We start from the raw sequence: 22990 nt of genomic DNA, 5'->3' as shown, positions 1-22990 counted from the left end.
AAAGAAGCTAAAATTGTACAATGGAAAAAAATTAAGCATCTTCAACAAATGGTGCTGGCATAACTGAATGTCAACATGTAGAAGAGTGCAAATAGATCCATATCTATCCCCATGCATAAAACTCAAGTCCAAATGGTTCAAAGATCTCAATATAAGTCCAGCCACACTGAACATCATAGAAGAGAAAGTGGGAAGTATCCTTGAATGCATTGGCACAGGAGAGCATTTTTTGAATACAACACCAGTAGCACAGACACTGAGATGGACTGGTGCGGGAGAATTGTCTGTATTCTGTCAATCATGTTATAAATAAATGCTGATCGGCCAGGAAGGAAATATAGGCAGGAAAAACAGGCAGTAAATGATGTAAAGAGAACAGGAGAATTCTGGGAAGGAGGAAGTTGATTCCTCCCACTCCTGCTGAGACCACCGAAGCAGCAGAATGTGATCTGCCCTACTGAAAAAGGTCTGAGCCACATGGCTAACATAGATCAGAAATATAGGTTAATCAAGATGTGAGAGTTAGCCAGTGAGAGGTTAGAGTTAATGGGCCAATCAGCTTATAATTTATGGAGACCTATGTGTGATTTTCTTTGGGGCTAAACAGTTGTGGGGTACCAGGCAGGACAAAAACCCCCAACAACAAACAGGACCCTCCATGTTACAATGGACAGTTAATATATGGGACCTCCTGAAACAAGAAGTTTCTGTAAGGCACAGGACACAGTCAACAACCTACAGAATGGAAAAAAACCTTCACCAACCCCATATCAGAGAGCTGATCTCCAAAATATGCAAAAAAACTCAAGAAGCTAGATAGTAAAATATCAAATAATCCAATTAAAAATGGGATACAGACCTAAACAGAAAATTTTCAACAGAGGAGTCTTAAATGGCCAAAAGGCACTTAAGGGAACTGCTCAACATCCTTAGCCCTCAGGGGAACACAAATTGAAACAACCCTGAGACACCATGTTATACCAGTCAGAATGGCTAGGTTCAAAAACACTAATGAAAGCTTATGCTGGAGAAGATGTAGAGTAAGGGGAACACTCCTCCATTGCTGGTAGGAATGCAAACTTGTACAGCCACTTTGGAAATCAGTACGGTGGTTTTTCAGAAAATTGGAAATCAGTTTATTCAAGACCCAACAATACCACTTCTGGGCATATACCCAAAAGATACACACTCATACCACAAGGACATTTGCTCAACTATGTTCATAACAACATAGCAACATAATAGCCAGAAGCTGGAAACAACCTAGGTGCCCCTCAACCGAAGAATGGATAACGGAAATGTGGTACATTTATACAATGGAATACTATTCAGTGATAAAAACAATGATACCATGAAATTTGCAGGCAAATGAATGGAACAAAAAAAAACCATCCTGAGTGATGTAACCCAGTTCCAGAGATACAAACATGGTCTGTACTCCCTTATAAGTGAATATTAGGCATAAAACAAAGTATAACCAGCCTACAGTCCACAACCACAGAGAAGACAGAAAACAAAGAGAACCCTAAGACAGACATATATGGATCCCCCACCCCTCCCAAGAGGGGGAAGTAAACAAGATCTGCTTTGTAAATTGGCAGCGTGGGTAGAGTGGGGAGGGTGGTAGAGAAGTGGGAGGGGAAAAGAGGAATGGGGAGGGGCTTGTGAGGGATCAAGAAGGTTGAGCGGGTGAAGGACAGAGAAGAAAAGCAAGGAAATAGTTACCTTGAATAAGGGTGCCATAATGGGATTAGTGAGAGACCAGGCACTAGGGAAATTCCCACAGATCCACAAAGATGACCCCAGCTAAGAATCTAAGCAATAGTGGAGAGGGTACCTAAAATATCCTTCCCCTGTAATGAAATTGATGACTACCTTAATTGTCATCATAGAACCTTCATCCAGTAACTGATGGAAGCAGATGCAGAGATCCACAGTTAATCACTGGTCCGAACTTCTGGAGTTCAGCCATAGAGAGGGAGGAGCAACATTATAAACAGAAGGACCAAGATTACGATGGGGGAACCCACAGAAACATCTGACCCGACTAGTGGGACTGGCAGCTGGGGAACCTGCTTAAGAACAAACTAGGCCCTCTAAGTCTGGGTGACGCTTGTGTAACTTGGGTAGTTTGTGGGGCCACTAGCTATGGAACCAGTATTTATCCCTACTGCATGAACTGGCTCTATGAAGCCCATTCCCTCTGGAGAGATACCTTGCTCAGTCTAGATATAGGGGGGATGCCCTTGGTTCTGTCTCAAGTAATGTGACAGACTTTGTTGACTCCCCATGGGAGACCTCACCCTCTCTGAGGAGTGGATGGGGAGTGGGGTGGGAAGAAGGTGGTAGTAGCAGTATGATATTTTTTAAAAAGAAAATTCTTTACCTTTTTCTTTAGTCACATATAAGTATGTTGCAAAGATAACGAGTCATGGTTTAGTTAAATTTTTCTAAACAACTCACATGATAATGGTGTGTGGCCATTAGCCAGCATAAAGCATGTGGAGCTCAAGGTGCTGTCTGACTTGTTTCCTTATCACGTGGAAGGGGGACTTTCTACTGTGTTGAGGGTGGCTAAATAAATGAAATACTTCTAATTACACTGTGCCTTCCAATTTATCAAAGTATATGTTATTTCAAATATGCTAAAGTTATATGACCATTGACTTACGACTTTACTAGGCACTTGGGAGTGAGGTAATGACCACACGAAGCTGGCCAAATCTTTCCATGCACTTTTATTTCAAACTGTCGTTAGATAAAGGGGTCTTAATCAGAGAAGCTGGGTGAATCTTAATGGCTGGACTTCTCTTTCTCTTTAAACAGTGACTCTTGTTCCTCGTGGGGTGAAGGAGGTTGCCTCCCATTAATTCCTCCTTTATTGTCAAGATGGAGTTTACTACATGTGTTGGAATACTAAACTATTAATTTAATCTCTGCCTTCTGACTTTTCCTAGGTACTAAGAAAAATTACAATTATTTCCCCTAAGATCATCTCAACAAGTATACTTACTTTTAATCTTACACGTCACAGAAAAGATTATGAGGGAATATACAATCTCAACCAGGCAGTGGTGGCATATGCCTTTAATCCCAGCACTCGGGAGGCAGAGGCAGGTGGATCTCTGTGAGTTTGAGGCAGTCTGGTCTACAGAGAAAGTTCCAGGACAGACTCCAAAGCTACACTGAGAAACCTTGTCTCAGAAAAAAAAAGAAGAATATGAAATCTCACTCTAAATTTGATTGATCATCTGAAAATTACAGAGGGAGACTAGCATACTAGACCCTGAGACCCTTTGCTGCTGGTGGAGTCTCTTCCTCATCATATCCCACCGAAAGTGTAACCAGTTTTAATCCCAGAGTGGAGTCCTTAAATCTTTGTATGGGTTGCTAGGTGTAATCTCTGGCCTGTATTAAAAGGGTTGCATGCACGATTCCCCAACTACATCTGCCAAGCAATAGCTTACCTCAGTAGGTAGACACATTTTCAAATGCCCTCTGTTGTGGGGCTTAGCTCTGAGATTATGTCAAGCAATTATGTCTATCCAAAAGTTTAAGTACCCACAGGATGGTGGTGAGTGCTACAGGCAGAAAAAAATAACTTAATCAGATGAGTTGAAAAAATGTGAAAATGGGAACAGTTAAGACTAATTGGTCTATCCAAAACTGATGCTTACTATTGGGAAAGCAAGTACAGCTGTTTCCCTTGAACTGAAGAGTTCCCCTCTGAAGGGAGAAAAGTCTCATAGGACTCAGGTTGGTTAGAAAGTTACAAGATCTACCAGGCAACTACCCACGGTTATAAAAGCAGTAAATATTTCTGAGAAAAGAACTATCTCTTATGGATCTGCCTGAAAAGTGGGCTTTTCGGTGAAAAAAATCACCTATGTGCTCCATTTGTGCTGGTTAATCTTATGTAACTTGACATAAGCTAGAGTTATCTGAAAGAATAGAACCTCAACTAAAATCAATAATCCCTCCATAAGATCCAGCTGGAGGGAATTTTCTTAGTGATGGACAGGGGAGGGTCCAGCCTATTGTGGGTGATGCCATGCTGGGCTGATAGTCTTGGGTTCTATAAGAAAGCAGACTGAGCAAGCCATGGGAAGCAAGCCAGTAAGCAGCATCCCTCCATAGCCTCTGCATTAGCTCCTATCTCAAGGTTCCTGCCCTGTTTGAGTTCCTGTTCTGACTTCCTTCAATGCTTAACAGTGCCGTGGAAGTGGCAATCAAATAAACCCTGTCCTCCCCAACTTGCTTTTAGCCATGATGTTTCATCACAGCAATGGAAACTCTAAGAAAAGCACATAACCCCTAACCATGCTTATGTAAATCACCTAGATAAACTCTTTGATTCAAGAAGACAGTCTTTTTACAGCCTAGCTTCTGTTGTGTTCAATGACAATTATGTAGTATGTGTGTGTTGGAAGAAAGAGAAAATCAAATGTGCTATTAATTGGTCTATTAATTTCACAATGTTTTACAGATCAATACCTAGTGTTGACAGTGATATTTCAAAAGCACATATACAAATTTATACTGTTTATGGTTGATTTGATATTTCAGAAGAAATAACCATAAAATAGCATAGCTATAAAATGTGCAAACATGATGATCCAGAAAACCTCATTTCTGCTGTTTATATTAATGCAATGATCAGAAGTTCTAATTATATAATAACAGGGAAATGAAAATATATTGTGATATAGCCACAGAGTAGAACACAAGGCTTCCACAACATGGATTTACATCTTAGATTCTATAATCAAAATATATTCAAAATGTCACAAAATCAACAAATAATTTGAAACATGATCTAGCAATTGGATAGTTCTATGTTTAAACCCAGGAGATGGGCTTCTGTAAACTAACAGCATTACAGAAAAGTATTACCTTTAGTTTATATACTTAAGAAGTACATGACATTAAGATGTATTTCATGTCAATACCTCAATATGTATATATAAATGTCCCTATATCTAAAACATACCCAAAATCTAAATGCCTCCCAGTTCCAAGCACTTCAAATGCAGGACGTTCAGCCTATACATATTTACAACACACAGAGTAAATCTGCCAAAATGTAGTTTTATAAGTAGTGAGATTATGAGGGATTTAATGTACTTTCTCCTTTTTCTGGTTCTTATTTCCAATTTTACATACAAGTCATCTGTTTCCATTAAATTAACATTTTAGAAATAAAATGGTTATATAATCCTGAGATTTTTTTTTTCTTCTTTGCCTGAAAAGGCACATTTCAGGAATGCCACATGTCAACTCCTTACAAAGAATTATGCTACTCTTCCAACAAACTCATCACTGCAAGAGGTAATAATGGTGTCCTCTGGTTACAAATATATCCCTGACACTCCCCCCCCCCATCCCTGTGCTATCTGTGCCCTCATGACCCATATGACTGGAGTTCTGATTAGTTCCCTTAAAGCCAGCAGACCGACATAAATTTAATGTATTCTAAGGAAATATGTACTAATGTTTTTAAGCAGATTCAGGTACCAATCTATGTAGTTATTGGATTGAGAGTAAAATTCTTAACTAACATGAAGAGTCAGTGAAATGATTCTATAACACAAAGAAATGCCAGGTAATATATGCCTAGATAATATTGGGTAAGTGTTGATTTACTAGTAATTAACAAAGCCCGGAGATCTTAGCTTTTTCTCCTTTTTACTGTTTCCATCTTTAGATCAGTTGTGTTAACTATCAGCACATAGGTAATTTGAGTTTGATTACGAAAGGCAGCAAAGTTTTTACTCTAACAAATCTCTGTTATCCAAATTCTATGCCCATTTTTTTCTACTTCTTGCACACAGCCTTTCAATCTGAGCTAAATTGACTGTCCCTATTAGACTCTTGCATAGCACCCTGTATTATATACCAAGCACCAACACAACTTACAATCACATATTTTTTACAATCACTATAACTTTTGTCTCTTCTCTTTTTGTTAACTCTAATCAACATAAAAGCAACAATTGCATTTATTTGTATTGCCACTCTGCAGCTATACTCACAAGGCCCAACGATATTTAAAGGGTACTTTGCTGTTTCTACAATCTGCTGCTACACAGATCCTTCTCATTGATACCTCCTGTCATCAGAGATGCTGGGGATGAAGGCAGAGCATGAAAGCATCCTTGAGAAAGCCCAAAGGACGAGAAAGGTGCAAACGTGAGAGAACAGGGGGCTGACTCATGGACTTGAGGAAAGTCAAGATTTATAAAAAGCAAAATTGAGAGAAAAGCAGCAAATTTCTCAGTCGTATGTTTCTCTCCTTGATGTCAAAATTACACAAGGAAGGGGTCAAGAACATCAATGGGAAGCATAGAGGTAGAAGGATAACTCTCTTGCATTGTGATTATTATTATTATTTCTTTCTTTTAAGGTATTACCTACATCTTTTTCCACCTCTTCTCTGCCTTCTGCTGTGTCAGACAGAGATGTGCATGGTTTTTTGCCACAATAAGTAAAGGTGCTAAATGTAGTTTTTATGGAATAGAAAATAAGTAAAAATTCAAAACCCACCAGCTGATGCCAAAAAAAGAGATCCTTTATCCATTATCATAAAAGCCAAGAAAAAGACAGGAGGATGGGTAAAGAGAATGATGTCACAAAACCCTTGAAAAAATAATAAAGGACAACACAGTTGGGCTGGAGAGATGGTTCAATGGTTAAGACCACTTGCTGTGAAGAACTAGGGTCAGTACCCAGCACCCACAAGGTGTGTCTCAGCCATCTGTAACTAGGTTACCATGGATATGATGCCCTCTTCTGACCTTTGCTGGCACTGCATGCACACAGATCACGTACATACACACAGGCACACACATATATACACATATACATGAAATAAGATAAATAATTTCCTTTAAAAGAAGAGCAGAGTCAAACTATGGCAAAACTAGTAAGAGAAATGTCATGAATGGAGGTTTATTTTAAATAAAGAAATTATAAAAATCTGACCTTCTTCATAATTCTACCTTTAACTAAATAATCTCCAAAGTCCTAAAGAAAGTCATGATTTCATTCAAATGCAGATGTCATTTGCTAAAAATTTGCTCTGGCTGGAGCCAATGATCAAAGCAACTCAGAATAAAATATCGGGCTCGATACAGACTCTGACTCATAAGATGGTATGGTCTGCATTCAGATTGACTGGTGACTTAACCTTTCCCCACAATATAGAATATGTTTACGTATTTGTTCTTAACACATGCATGTACAGAACAATTTGCTTCTCTAAATTATGATCCAGTCGATGTTTCATTTCCATCCATATTTAAAGGCAATGGTACACTCACTAAATGCCAAGTAAAGCCAGAGAAAATGATGCCAGCCACATGGCTCTCTTCACTGGAGAAGGAAAGAAATGTATGCACGTCACTCTGAATGAAATGATTTGCTCTCTTATTAGTTCCTACCCTCTGGAGGAATCATGTGACCACTTTTCACCCTGCAGTTCAGTAAGTCAGTTATGTAGCTGTATCTCTTCCAGAGATTTGAACCCAGAAGGATGAGACCCAATGCTTCTGGTCTAGACAAAGTTACTAAGTCATTGTGGCCTCATGTAGACAGCTCCATCTGTCCCTTTCTTTTTAGCTACCAAATGAGTCCTTGTACCCTTCCTCAGAAGCTGATGGCTAAGTGGCAAGAAAATAAAGTACAAACTAGTGTGTACTGTTGCATTAAAGCAATGTCAACATGACGCAACTAAAATGAAAAGATTCTACTTGGTATTATTCCTAGAGAGATGTGTGAGTCATTAGGACTTAAGTTAGTTAGAATATGTTCTCCCTTAACATTAGCATGGAAAACAACATTGCTTAGTAGAGAACATCTACAAATCAATGATATTAGCTAACAGTAATATAAAACTGCATTGAATTCTCAAACTATACAAAAGCCATGAGAAATTAAAATTCAAATTATTATTACAGAAAGTATTAACATTCCCATTTGCTTATTATAATTCTATTATATGTTTACTAAGACCGTTCTGGTTTACTTGCTTTTTCAGCAATTTTATTAATGTGTTTTAATTATATAAAATAATGATTTTCATTACGACATTTTAATATGTGACTATAATGCACTGTGTTCATATTCACCTCTATCTAATGTGCCCTGGAGTGCTATCTTATTTAACTTCGGCTCCATGGAAGGAGCAGTACATAAAATTTACTTTCTTAGATATAGTATGAAGGCTAGCTAGAAAAGAGGGATGACTATCGCAACTCCAAATACTCATTCTACAGCACTTTAGGAGTTAACTATTAAGAAACACATATGGAGTTGATAATCATGAAGTTCCTTTACCATGACTAGGTCAAAGTTTTTAAAGTTAGACTGAAGGCTGAAGAATGGTTTTGTTTTGCTTATTTGTTTATTTATGTATTTTAAATGATAGTATAGGCATAGTGTCTCTTGCCCAATAAGCAGGTAACTTAAGTCTATAAAAGAAATACACCAGGGCTTACCTGGCTTAGCCCCATCAGAGAATCCACAAACTCATTATTTTTTAAATATTAAATAAATGCAGTATTTTTTAATGAGTGCTTTACTTTATCATCTTGAGAAATCTAATTAGTTTCACTTGTGAAACACTCTATATAAATAAATTAACAGAAAGAATACTGAGACTAGAAACTCAAGGATTGCTCAGTGGTTAACGTGCTGAACTGGCAAGTGTGAGGCCCGGAGCCAGATCCCCAGAACTCACACAAACTAGTAGGTGGCTAAGCAAGATGGCCTGCAATTCCAACAAAGGAGGAGTGAGACAGGCTCCACACTAAAGAGCTCTGGATTAGACTGAGAGGTGGTGCCTCTATAATGAAGGTAAAAGAGCAATTAAAGTGGATTCTTGACATAAAGCTTAGGTCTCCACACTGATGTACACACACACACACACACACACACACACACCAATGGAAAAAGAAGAAAAAATGCTGAAAATATGTGTTAAATTAGCATAGAATTTTTCTCTGTAAGTTTCATGCAGAATCTCTTAAATGTTTGTCCTTGAGTTGGATATGACAGCTAACAGAACTCCAAGCAAGGATACATCAGCACACCATAGTTTCTGTTCATGAAACCTTCAAAATAATAGCATAATGCCTACCTAAACCCGTGGGTTAGCACAATGGTTATTACGGTCCAGTCTCACCCAATGAGGGCACTCTTCTATACAATGAGCTTCTCTCACCTTTGAGAGTGCCTTGAGTCATTCTGTAACACACAGACTCTCTTCAACTCTATGTTTCCGTGTCCCATCTAAATTCATTCAGTAGAAATCACAAGGACTAGAGAGTGAAGAGGCAGTGAGAGCAGTGTGCTGGCCTGAGAGATCGTCGGGTTTAGATTCTGCTTGTGTCTATCCGAATCCTCTACCTCTAGATATGAATTTCCTTCTGAAGCAGGGAGACATGTTCTTTAAATAAATTTAGTTCTTGAGCTACCTTCCACCCCTCTCCCCAGTCTCCTCTCCACCAGAGAGAATATTTACATTTCTTTTACCTGTCTGTTATATGGCAATATGGTCAGACCTGTATACCACCTTCTTCAACTTTGACAGAGTGTATTGCCCTTTGACATTATTTCTTTGAAATATCTGGTCAAAAGGTTATCATGATAGTTGACCTATGACTTGAGTAATGTGGACTGTATTGAGATGATCGTTACCTCTTTTAAAACAAAGATAAACATACGTCATGAATTTTTACAAAATATTCCATGTAATGCAAATTCATACTGGCATTTAATCTTGCACAAAGAACATAAAGCAAAAACTGAAAACCAAGAAGGCTTTGCCTACTGATTTATGCTCAAGCTATGTATTAGAAAAACAGTAAAAACTCCAAACAAAAATCATAAGGGTTTAGGTTCCAACCTGTGAAAGAGGCACTGGACACTCCAGGACAGTGAGAAGTACATGTTCTAGAAAACATTGTATGAGTTGTGCATTTTATGTGGTGCCTAAAATGAAAATATAGTCCCAAATCATTTATTTCATTTGAATTATTTCCATGAAAAGTTATTTTAAATATCAGGATACGTTTTATGAGCTTTAATCAACATCTCTTCTATTTCCCCTATAATCTCCTTTCATTTTAAATCCCCTCTCATTCCACCCATTTCTCAGTCTTTTAAGTACAGAATGTTAGCCAGTGGCAAAGCACAGGGGATGGATTTTGTTATTAATTTTTTTTAAAAAATGCTAAGCACCTGCAGTGATTAATAGTCAATAAAATGTTGTCTAGTAGATAAAATTAATCTAGGCATTGACTCATGAAAAAAAATTAACCTAGACAAACTTCAATGTTAAAAATGTCCACATCCCCACTTGAGTATTTTTTTAACCCATGATTGGACTAAACAGAGTTAAGTGAAGACTGAGTTGGATCCATGAGATTGATTTGCTTGTGTGTTAACGTTAAATTTAAAAGCCTATAAAGTTCAATATGTGGGGAAGCTAGAAAGAAACCGTAATAACTGGAGCAATGTGTTTTCTCTAATTAGTTGAAACATGTTATTCAATCTCATTGTATATAGAACTGAGCAGACAGCTGTTTGGGAGCTAACACAGAAAGAGGCATTAAAACAGACACCGAGCTTCATTTATTCTCCTGCTTTGGGGTGTGTTTGTGCAAATTTGCTAATAACCTCTATTGTTAAAAGTATTTTAAAGAAAATGTAAGGGAACTATGCAAGGAAAAAACATGTAAAGGCAATAAACTCCCCTACCCATCTCCACCATTCTAATCACTTAACCCAAGTCATCCTCCTGACCCTCAAGAGTTCACTTTACCAAGAAATACAGGGACTTGGGTCTGGTGACGGCAATGGAGGTGACGGGAACTTGAGGTAGTAGATGGCGTTTAGTGAGGATTCAAATGTAGGGGATTTTTTCCTAAGCACCTAGAGGGCGTAGTTTCCATGAACTAAATTGCCAGTGGAATGTGTTTTTAAAAGATTGGTGTCAACTATTTTTAACTCACATTTGGGCAGTCATGTTGGTAACCTAAATGCCTCCTCTCTGAGGACTAGCTTTCATGGTATCAGAAGGTATCATGCAAGCTTCCTAAGGAGGGAGGCAGCCAAGAGTCCCACACAACTTTGATGCCTATGAACCACATCAACACTAAGTATGGAATAACAATAATAACAATAGGAGTGCATTAGTGGCATCGATATCTTGGTGGTAACCAACAGCTCTCTAATTGGATTTAAGACCCACTCAACAAGAAGGAAACAACATCTGCTACTGAAAACCTAACACTCAATGTTACTGAAGTCAGTGCTAGTTATTGAGGGAGAATCTACATCCACTAATTTACTAGACAAACAAGGACTTATTTTGGTCTTTTGAGGCAGGGTTTCTCTGTGTAGCCTTAGTTACTATCCTCCTTGGCTATCCAGGCACTTGCCCTGTAGACCAGGCTGGCCTCCAACTCAGAGAGATCTGCCTGCCTCTGCCTCCCGAGTACCGGAATTAAAGGCCACCACTATGTTTTTTTTAATGTCTAGATAACATTACTATACCTTTGACTCACTTAGTTGCCAAAGTATTCTAACCTTATTGGTTTTTAAAAATATTTTACAAATTAGACAAACTTGTTTTGTACCTTTGCTGTGATGCTCTATGTCTACTCAAAGCTTTAAATTTTTCCTTAAGTGATTTTTTATTAATGGGGGGGGCTCCTCTCTCTCTCTCTCTGTCATATATATATGTGTGTCTGTCTGTCTGTCTTGTGTCTGTGTGGTAATGGGAGGTCCTCAGAGGGAAAAACAAAGTATAAGATCACCCTAGAGCAGCAGTTCTCAACCTGTGTGTTGTGACCACTTTTTTGAGGGGGGGTGTCAAAAACCCTTTCACATGGGGATCACCTAAAAGCATCAGAAAACACTGGAGTCCTCTGCACGAACAGTAAGTGCATTTAAACTGAGCCATCTCTCTAGTTACTCTCTGTCAGCATCTTAAAACATTGCCACTGTATTTTAAAGTTAAATGCCCAGCAGGCCAGGGAGAGTTCTGTTCTATTGTTAGATTCTTTACTTAAGTCAGGGAAGTGGATGCAAATTTTTGTTTTTTTCTTGTTTCAGTAGCATATGACATGTAATCTAAGAACTGTTTTTAAAGGCATCTATCTCACTGAGGATGCAATTCCTGGGAATCCGCACATCCCCTCTGCAGGCCGAGAATCAGGCTCACGTGTTCTCATCACAGACTCTCGCCCTAGCTGACACACAGCTGATCTGAGTGGGCATTTCCCTATGCTGGAAGGAACCGATCATCATGGCGGGTTTCACACAAGCACAGCCAAGTCTTCATATTTGTCACACATTTAAGTCTGCTTTCCGAGGTCTCAAAATCAGCCCTAAGTGTGATTCACTACCTCCACCCACCCTCCTTCTGACTTGCCCCTCCCCTCCTCGCCCTTACCTCCCTTTGTCACCACCATTCTAAACTCAAGTTGTCTTTTAACTCCTCTGCATTAGAGAGAGCATGAGTTAGTTATTTGTCTTTCTAGGTCTAATTCTATTTAGCGTAACATCCTCTAGCCCCATCCATTTTGTTATACACAACAGGATTTCATTATTGTGCTATTTAAGCATTTATTTTATCTTGACTGTTGTGAAGGTATAAATATCTATTTCCTACAATGGTTGACTTTCATTTCATAATTGCCAAGAAGCGGCACAGATAGACCTACCCTGTGTTAGATCTGCTCTTAGCATTTTGAGGGAACATCCCATGCTCCATATCAGTTGTACTAATTGATGTTCCAACGGTGTAGAAAAATTCACTTTCTCCCATTTTCTTACAGCATTTGTGGTTTTACCTTTTTCGCCACCCTGCTAAAAGTTCTTCACACATTTCCCACTAAACAAATATCAGTGGATATTAATCAAGATGCAAGAAATATGCTTTCATTACGTTTTCTTCTGTGGTCATTTAGTTGGGGAATTTATGCTGCAGATGTGAAATATTGAAAAAGGAGAACATCTCACTGTTTCATAATTCCTCTATGCAGCTACTCTGCACATCACACACACGGGGGGGAGGGAAGGAGGGAGGGAGGGAGAGAGAGAGAGAGGAAGAGAGATTCCCTTACACTTCACAATCATTCTTCACACCTTCCCTCAATAACCTGGTCCCCACAATATCTGCTCTGACTTGAAACTTGCTTGCTACTGTGTGAAATTTCATTTGATCAGTTGTGCTTTCCACACTACATTGAAAGATACTTATAGAGTAGTTGGTAATCTCCTCTCTCTCTCTCTCTCTCTCTCTCTCTCTCTCTCTCTCACACACACACACACAGAGAGAGAGAGAGAGAGAGAGAGAGAGAGAGAGAGACAGAGAGAGAGAGACAGAGAGAGAGACAGACAGACAGACAGAGAGACAGAGACAGAGAGACAGAGGTTAAAAACACATACCACCTACTAATGGCAAGGAAGGTATTTTGTAATTTGGCTGTCAGCTGCTAAATGCAAGTGCTCTACAAAGAACAGTCTTCGCTGGTGCTAGAAACTAAATAACTCGGGATTGGCTTTCACTTGCCGTATGCCAGCTCAAGCTGCCATCCCTAACATTTTATGTGACTCCAATGGTACAGGAAAGTGAGGAATTTCAATTGGCTTTTATCAGTCCTTCTTTGCCCAAGTATAAAATGGGTGGGGAAATTAAAGAGAAGTTCCCTTTAGAAGGCATGAAATGAGGCATGGGAATGAGTGGGAAGGAAGTATGTCTCTACTGCATGTATGAAAGATCAAGGGAAGATTAAGAATAACCAAGGTATTTTATAATGCATTTGATAAAGAGACATTTAAGAGAAAGATATGATAGAAGAGAATATATCTTTTCACATATAACAAGAAATTTTCATTCTGTTTTTTTTTCCTTTTTAAAAAATATACTTTTAAAAAAGTTTGTGTGTGTTTGAGTGTGTGTGTGTGTGTGTGTGTGTACACATGTGCATGCAGATACCCACAGCGGCCAAAAGAGGGCGTGTGTTCCCTTGTAACAGGAGTTACAGGTGGCTGTGAGCTGCCAGACATAGCTACTAGGAACATAATTCAAGTCACTAGCAAGAGCAGCAAACTCTCTGAACTGCTGAGCCATCTCTCCGAAGTCTTTTCATTTTTAAATGGACAGCAAGCAAAAGGGAAAATTATGAATAAGATCTCAGAGGAGGATGCTCTGAGAGTGTAACAGAAAATTACTAAGTGGTAATGAAGTGTCATGGGGAATGGGGTAATGAGCTGTTTTCATAAACCAAATTTTCTCCATTGGATATCATGGCTGGTACTAATTGATTGTTAATGATTGGGTGCTCCACACCTTCTAAGCACTCAATAAATACAATTGATTGAAATGTCACTTACAAAAACTATAGTAGCATCTCTAAAGCAGTTGCACAAGAGAAATATGAGTGGGAAATGTACATGCATCTAAATATCCTGTAAGCAGAAGATTATCAGCAATAATAATAATAACAACAAACAACTCTACCTTCTCCGTGTCGATGCCTTTTGACATTGACCATGTCGAGACAATATAATCCATCACTCGTTCACTAAGGCCTTTGGGGACCTGATACAATTTCAGGAAATCTCGAACATTATTCAGCATCTCGTGGTAACGGTTGGTGTTGGCATACATTTGCTGGAAAATTGTGGTAACATTTCCAAAAATAGTTGCATAAAGAAGAGCTGAAATAAAAGAAATGATAAAAATAAAACAGATATCCCAAGTGAAAAAATAAATAAAGCTGACTAAATCAATAAATAATGTGACAAAAATATTTGGATTTACTTCCAGAGGCTAACACATATGAAACCCTGACAAGACTGCTTGGCACCTGGTAGGGCTACTAGAATGCTTAGCACGGAAGAAGGCTTGTGACCTCAGCTAACACCACCATGTCAAACTGCGTGAAGCTCCATGAAAGCAGTGTGAACACTTCATAAATAATCAGACAACACAAAGTTATAAACTTGCTAAAGTTTCTAACCCTAGTTTATTTTCTTCTTATTATAATCGTGTGTGTGTGTGTGTGTGTGTGTGTGTGTGTGTGTGTGTAACGACGTGTACAGAGGTCAGAGAACAACTTGGTGGCATCACTTCTCTCCTGTCACCTTTCCATTGGCTCTGGGGATGGAGCTCAGGTCACCAGACTTATGCAGTTTACTCACCAAGACATCTCACCAAGCCCCAGCATTTCTGGCCTTTTTTCCTCTAGCCCACTCTCCCGAAGGAAGCCTAATCAAGCCATCGTTTTCCAGGGCTTGATGATCTGACTTAAAAATGCACGCTCCTCTCACAGCTTACTCCCTCCAGCTTTCGGAATACTTCTTTGGTTATAAATAATTTTTGACAGAACATCAGAAATCCAGGGGGTGGAGTCAGATTAAAGTGCTCTACTTTTAGAACTTGGTGCAGATGAGCAGGGATAAGACTAAACGCTGAGCTAAAACTGGCAGGGTGCTGGGAGTCCTTAAGTCTGTCACTACTGGAAGATGGAGAAGTGTTTTGAGCCCATCATTTCAGGAGCAAAGACAGCTTGTGACCATTGTGATTTATCAGCAGGGGACTATGAATGAAAATGAGTACTGCCTGGGTCTGAACCTAGAGTGTACAAGTTTCCCTCTCTCTGGATCCAATCAGTTTGGGGCAACTGTGTAAAAGTCATTTAGTTCAAACCCCAACTGCACATAGGTCCACTGTCTTATCCTACATCACCTCCTCCCATCATGGCTTTCGTTATCTCTTTCATGATCATGATGATTTCACCATGGGAAAGGGGGTGGCTCTGTGCTCTGATTTTCAGTAGACACCATGTAGCCATCACAGGTATTTACAAATATGTGTGATCGGCAGAGATCACTTCCACCTGCCATCTTCTAAGCATTTGGAAAAAAAATCACTTCTTGAGAAAAAGCATGAACTATTTCCCTCTGCAGCTTCTCCAGCCAAATCCTGTTGGGTAGAAATGATGTTAAGTCCGGTTAGTAAAGCAACTTCGGATCCTGTCTGTAACTGGGGAGAAACTATTTGTTTATCTGAAAGCATCAAACCATAACACATTGTAATGCCACAACAGAAAGCTATTATTTTATAAACATTTCTGTAGTTTTTACTTTTTCCACTGTCATTTAAAGATTTAGATACCAGAGCAGGACAATCCTTTTAAATAGGTCGTATTTAATTATAATTTGGTAGAAATATAGGGTTTGCATTTCTACTGTATCTTCAAAACTTTGAATAATCATCTCTAAAGGCACCCCCCCAAAATGAAAGCAATCCTAGACATGGCATTTCCATTACATCACTGTTGCTCTTGAGCAGCAATATGAACAATTAATAGAGAATAACATTAAAAATATGCAAGTGTGTGTTTTCAGAAAAGAAACAAGCAGAGTGAATTTTTTAGGTGATGAATCATTACAGAATAAGGAGACAGTGCACTAATTGTGTTCTGTAATAGTTCCAGGTTTTTTATAAATTGTCAGTCAGTGCTGCAGGACTACCATTATTTATGTTTAATTAGACTGACTCCATAATGTGCTTGCAATAGACTGTATTTGACAAATATATTATTGCTGCCTTCCACAAAGAGACAGAGCAAAGTGACAACAAGTAATATCTCCCAGAGAAGCATGAAGTTAAATGGCTTTTCACCCTTTTGCAAGAGCTGAGGAGAGAGAGAGAGGGGAGAGAGAGAGAGAGAGAGAGAGAGAGAGATAGAGAGAGAGAGAGAGAGGATTGAAATTGGTTGGTTTTAGCATATTAAGAAAGGAAGCGTTGAAAAATACAGAAAGAAACAAATTCCTAGGCTATCCTCTTACTTCATGCAGTACAGTGAGATACTTCTCCTGCTCAAGGGAAGAGATAATTAAGCTTATGGCTTAGATTTTTGACCTAGACCTGCCACTGTAAAATCTAATCCATTAAAAATCAGGGCTCCAGCCTCACTTGAAGTCATGCTAGCATGGCAATGGACTCATTCCAACTGAGCACAGTGTGGGGGAATACTGTACCTACTGTAAAGGAAGGGTGGGGTAAGTACAAGACCTCAGTGGAATTCTGCCCACTCGGTAAAACCCAACACCTTGCCTATCAGATCTCAAGTTTCTACACCAAGGCCAAGGCCCACGAGGGGTGGGGGCTTCTGAACATCTCCTGATGACAGACAGAGACCTGATGCCCTAGTGTAACACATCTGTGTTCTAGAGCTTATCTCTGGATAGCTGCAGGAGTCGTAAGGTGAGACTATGCCACCAGCAGACTGCAGTGGCATGGGCTGGGACTCTAGTCTGTACTGAGCTAAGTCCAGAAGAGTTTGGGCTTTGGATGCAATAGTATGATAGTATTGTTGGCTTATGGGAGTTTATATATAGTCCTTCTGCCATGAGGTCAAGGAAGAGTCAGAAGAACCCTGGGGCTTCTGACCACACATCAGTAACTATAGACGAGGTATCTGCGCTCACCCCAACCCTAGAGAGAGCTACAGAAACAGCGACCCAACAATATGCTAACAGGGGCCTCAAGCACTTCACAATATTGAAACCATGGCAGTGCTCCAGTGTAGACTTGTGGCAAACCTGAACTCAAATTCTCATCCACTGATGAAATAGCTGTGGCCACAAAGCAGCTGCTTAGAATTCCCAAGACGAGCAACAATGAAGCCACATCATCAACTGACAATAATGGACAAAATCAACTGCCAATAACTGACCATAAAGGAATCAATATATACACAGCCAGAGAATTTTTAAAGCCTTTAAGGAAATTGAATGAACTTCAAGGAAACATAGAGGAAAAAAAAACTCAGTATTTTTATCAGAGAAACATAGAGGATTGTAGTAACTTAATAACTAACACCAGTAAGCCTTGAATTGAAAGCATACAAACTATAACCAAATCAATAGTTTTCATAGAATAAATAATTAGTAGGCTATCAAAAGACTATCAAAGGATAGTAAAGAAGAAAGAATGAAGAGCAAAGAAAACTCACGGCAACATTGAAACAGTATTAGAAGAACCGACAAGAGGGTGTGCAGATTGTTACAGAGATAAGAAGCATGCTCAAAGAGATAATAACAGAAAACTGCCTGGTCCTAAAATTGAAAAGAAACTAAAATACAGGTACATGAAGGTCATTGTCACCATAATTGGTTTCAAGGGTCATCATGATTGACTCAGTTCATTGACATCTGTTCCAAATCATAGCATAATCAATTCTCAGAGGTTATATACAAAGAGAAGGTTATTGAGAAAGCAAAAAAGCAACACACACACACATACATACACACACGGACATAATTAACATACATGCATATATGCATACATATGCACGAACACATACATGCATACTTATATGCACATGCATACACACACACATGTTCCAATTACCTGCTCTCAGCATAAACCCTACAGGCCAGAAGGAAGTATTAGGATGATCTGTCACATGCTCAAGGAAAAGAAACTATCAATCAAGGATACTATACCCAGTGAAGCTGTGGTTCAGAGATAAAAAAGGCTTCAGACAAACAGAAGTTGAAAAACTATCACCACCTTACATGTCCTTGCAAAAGGAAGAATTAACAAGTTCTTTAAATGGCTTGAGAAGCTGCTAATCAGCAAGGAAGTTCTGGATGTTTAAAATTCATTCATAATAAGAGGAACTACACAAATTCAGAATACCCTAACACATGGTAAACACAGTGCATAGACCATGCATGTCTAGCATACAAACAAAACGAAGGCAATCAGAATTAATAACTGTTGAAGTAGGCAATATAGAAAGATGTATAACAGAACATCTAAACTCACAATATGGAGATGGGTAAATATACATATAGTGTTTTTCTCTCTTCTCCTCTCTTTCTCCCTTATTTTCTTGTTATTTGACCCATTTTATGATAGTGTTTGAGCAACTCACATTTTAAAATGCCTTACTTTAATCCAATAATGTTTATCTTAGGTCCCACTCTAACCATGAAGCAAAAACCAGTGACAGATACACCAATAATAGTAAAGCAAGGAGTCAAAACAGACTCTTAGAAAAAAAACATCACTCAAGCACTGTAGAGAAGTCTAAGGGAGAAAGAGAAAGAAAAGAGAAAAACTAAGAACCAGCCGCAAAATGTCAGAAGCATGATATTACTTAATAATTATATAAACTATAAATGAGTTAAATTTCCCGAGAAATATATGTGAAGGAAATGAACAAATAATAAGCAATACCCAAGAGTGTGCTTCTCACCACAGCTTCATCCTTCCCAGGTCACTAAGCAACTTCCCTCTCTACAGTAATCTCTTTGCTTCACTCAAGTACCTGCTTATAGCTCCATTCTTCTCAGGGACCTTTCCTGACCACACCGGCTAAATGTTCTCTTCTGCCAGCATTCCATATCCCTGACAAAACACAGTTATCTTTGCTTCCATTTAGATGTGTGTGCTCATTTGTTTATTGTTCATCTTCCACACTAAGGAGGTAAAACCTAAGCGCACATGGCCTTTTCTTTCATGCTCTTCATTATCTTTCCCCCAAAGAACACACAGTTCCTGGGACATGGTTGGTGTTCAATATTTTTCTAGTAAATCCTATGCCAAAAAACAGTATTTCAAACCCATTATTGGTGATAAAATGGTGCACATAAAATACATATTACTAAGACAGGTATTATAATGAAATATTTAAAAAGAAAAGTTCTATAAGCCCTAGTCACATTAAGATAATAAATACATTGGAAAGCCCCATTGTTACATAGCAGACATAAATGTTCATGATGGAGAGGGCTAGCTGTGTAGAGAGATATATCTCAGTGTTTTTCTCTCTGAGTGGAGATAGTCAATCACTTATTAATAATGACAAGGATGGCGTGTGACAATTTTAAAAATCACTTTTTATATGATTTTTGTGACCTTTTAGACATAATGCAACTGCTAGTTTGGTAAGCTTTGGGTTTAGTGATCTTGACATTCACACCAGTAAATGTCTAATGTAAAGTCTTAGTCTTCCTTTATCCATTACAAAATGATTACTGTAAAGAAAATTATGAGTGATTAAGAATAGTGACAAATACTCAGATACCTCTGCCATCAAGAGGCAGAGTCCCTTTCCCCTTAAATCTTGGCATACCCTCAAGGGAATATGTTGGCTGTGGTCACAATAACATCTAGGCTTAAGCTTTAGGAATCTAGATAACCCAGGTTCTTTGTTGTTTAAACATCTTCCTTGAAAATTCAGTTTCCACCTCACAAGGACGTCAAAGGTTCTAGACACCACTTCATGGAGAGAAACAAAGAACCCTGGTCAAGAGTCTTGACCTCAGACTAAGTGATTTTTAAATATTTTAAATATTGATATGAACACACATTTCTGGTCACATTCGAGATCATTAGGTCTCTTTTCAGTATATTTGAGATATGAAAGATGAGGCTCCACTAAGCTGGGATCGTCTGCGCAGCACACAATGCAGCAGGACTGGGTTACCAGCTATTTGGTTGAGTCAATTAAAGGGTGGCTTTCCCAGGCCCATTCAAATCATTTCAGCCAATACCAAACGAAGTAGAAATAATTCATGTTCCCCAAGCCTTCCATAAGTCACTGATTCATGACATAATAAATTGTAGTTCTTTTTGAAAAGTCACTAAGTTTGATTAGATATTGCAACTATAATAATTTAAACCATAAAAAAGCAGAGTAGTTCTCAGTATTCAAGGACCTAGGACAGGAGGGCAGACAGCCACTCATGCTACATGCCATCATGCCAGAGTCACTTTGGGGAATAAAGCTTCCCAACATTAAATATGGTTTTATGCTTTAAAATTGAAAGCACCTATTCTCTGTTTGTTTGTTTGTTTTATTCAGAAAGGCAGAAAAATTATTTTTATCTCTAGAAACATTTTTTTTAAAACATTCTTCGCCATTTTACATACCAATCCCAGTTCCCTCTCCCTCTGCTCCTCCCAGTTTCTCCCACCTTCCCCCACACTACCCCCATCCACTCCTCAGAGAGGGTAAGGCTTCCAACATGGGGAGTCGACAAAGTCTGGCACATCACCTTGAGGCAGGACAGAGGCCCTCCCCACTGTAGACAAGATCTCCTGAGAAAATATTCCTGGCAATTTCCATAGTATCAGGTTTTTCAGTAGCCCCATAATGGCTCCCTCAAACAAGTTATCTCTTTCCTTGCTCCCTCTCTCTGTCCTTCCCCTATCCTGTTCATCCACTTCCCTCATGTTCTCCTCCTCCCCCCTTCCCTTTTCTTCTCCCCCTCCCCTTCCACCCTTCCTTCTCCCTGCCCCTACACTCCCAACTTTCTCAGGAGAGCTTGTCTGTTTCTCCTTCCTAGGGGGTTCCATGTTTTTAGGGTTCTCCTTGTTACCCAGCTTCTCCAGAGTCATGGACTATAGACTGGCTATCCTTTGGAAAGCACCTATTCTTAAAGCATAAAGTGATAAGTGAGCACTTAATGCTTTCAAACACAGATGTAGGCTGAGTGAGTCTAAGAGAAATTAAGGGAAGGAGCTGGGAGAGAAGATGATCAAAATAAAGTATATAAAATTCTCAAAGAATTCTTGCAAATATTTTGAAGATTTAATGCTATTACTATAAATAATTATCGGTATTAAAGAACCATCTGATTTAATGTATTCTGAGAAAGTGCAAATTGTATGCCAGCCAGTACACTAGCCACTAGGACTAAAGTTTGAAAAAGAGACCTGTTTTCAGGGCTGACCATTTGGCCCTGAACAACCAATTGGTATACTCTTCCCTGGGGAGGACCACCTCTCCTGCTCCCAGCTTTCATTGGTTGTCTTTAATTCTTTGTGTAGCCTTGAGGCTTCATGGGCTTGTCCCCACCCAATTCAGAATGCCCACTGATGTCATCCTTATTCTGCTCACGGTTGGGTGCTCATGCTGGTAAGACTCTATGAGTGTCGCTTCTTAAATGGCAGGACACACAATATCACAGCCAGCTCTCCTATCCCCTGGCTCTCAAATCTTTCCATGGCCTCTTTTACAATGTTCCCTGAACTTTCAGTGCAGGATACATTTTGTAGATGGATCATACTTATTGGGTATATTATACATGTATGCATGCAACAACAATTAATGAAAAAACAGGCCATGAATTTGAAGGAGTTGAGGAGGTTTTATGAAACGCTTTGGAGAGAGAAAGAGGAAGGAAGAAATATAATTATATTATAAATCTCAAAAAACATGCATTTGGAATATGCCAATTAAAAAAAAAGGGTATCACCTTCACGCAATATACACAATATCCTATGGTGAAATACTAATCTTAATTACCTCAAGTCACATTTTGAAAGAAAGATTACATTTTCTTTAATATATCATTTACAAAAATCCACAAATAAATTTATAACCATTCAAAGCATATGAAAGATCTGTAGTTTATTTCTCATAATTGAATAATTTGTAGAACAAACAAAAATCTATATTCAGGTAATTAACTGTAGAAGCCTCCACTAGTGAGTTGCTACTGAGAGCAGATAAAGTAACAATGTCAGAGAAGGTTCTGAACAAATAATGTACCAAATTCATTCCATTTTGTTTGTTCTTAGGTCAAGCTGCACCCACTATGTTCTTATTAATAATATTTTCTTTGTGGACCTTTTTGTGCCTATTCACAATGAATGCAACCTTGACTTTTTCACTAATTATCTTCTGTGTATCTTAGTATTTGCTCGTTCATCTTAGACAGAGCTCTCTAAAATACTGACATGGAAATGCAATTCCGGCAAACTGTGGAGTCACAGAAGTGCTTTAACCACCGTTTGCTTTCTATTCAGTTCACTGAAGTCCACCTTTACTGATGATGTTTCAGAGACAACGGGAATGAATCCCATCAACGTGTGGTTTTCTATATAGCTTGCGAGAGCATTTGTCATGACTCCAGTTGTTCTAAAGCGAAAGGCTGGTCTTCAAAAATCTCA

At 38.8% G+C, this 22990-nt stretch overlaps 1 protein-coding gene across 1 annotated transcript in view; it reads right to left on the bottom strand.

Annotated features, from left to right (window-relative positions):
* The window catches only part of Kcnh5 (potassium voltage-gated channel subfamily H member 5), a 301133-nt gene that overhangs the window by 102969 nt on the left and 175174 nt on the right, over positions 1-22990 (bottom strand). Inside the window, exon 8 of the mRNA XM_041658809.1 lies at positions 14531-14730. Within this exon, the coding sequence (XP_041514743.1) occupies positions 14531-14730 (200 nt within the window). The remainder of the gene's footprint in view (positions 1-14530; positions 14731-22990) is intronic.

Source organism: Microtus oregoni, unplaced genomic scaffold, assembly GCF_018167655.1.
Source record: "Microtus oregoni isolate MIOR12 unplaced genomic scaffold, Mior012 000009F_ref0000495, whole genome shotgun sequence".
Classification (NCBI taxonomy): Eukaryota; Metazoa; Chordata; class Mammalia; order Rodentia; family Cricetidae; genus Microtus; species Microtus oregoni.
This window is presented reverse-complemented; position numbering and strand designations above follow the sequence as displayed.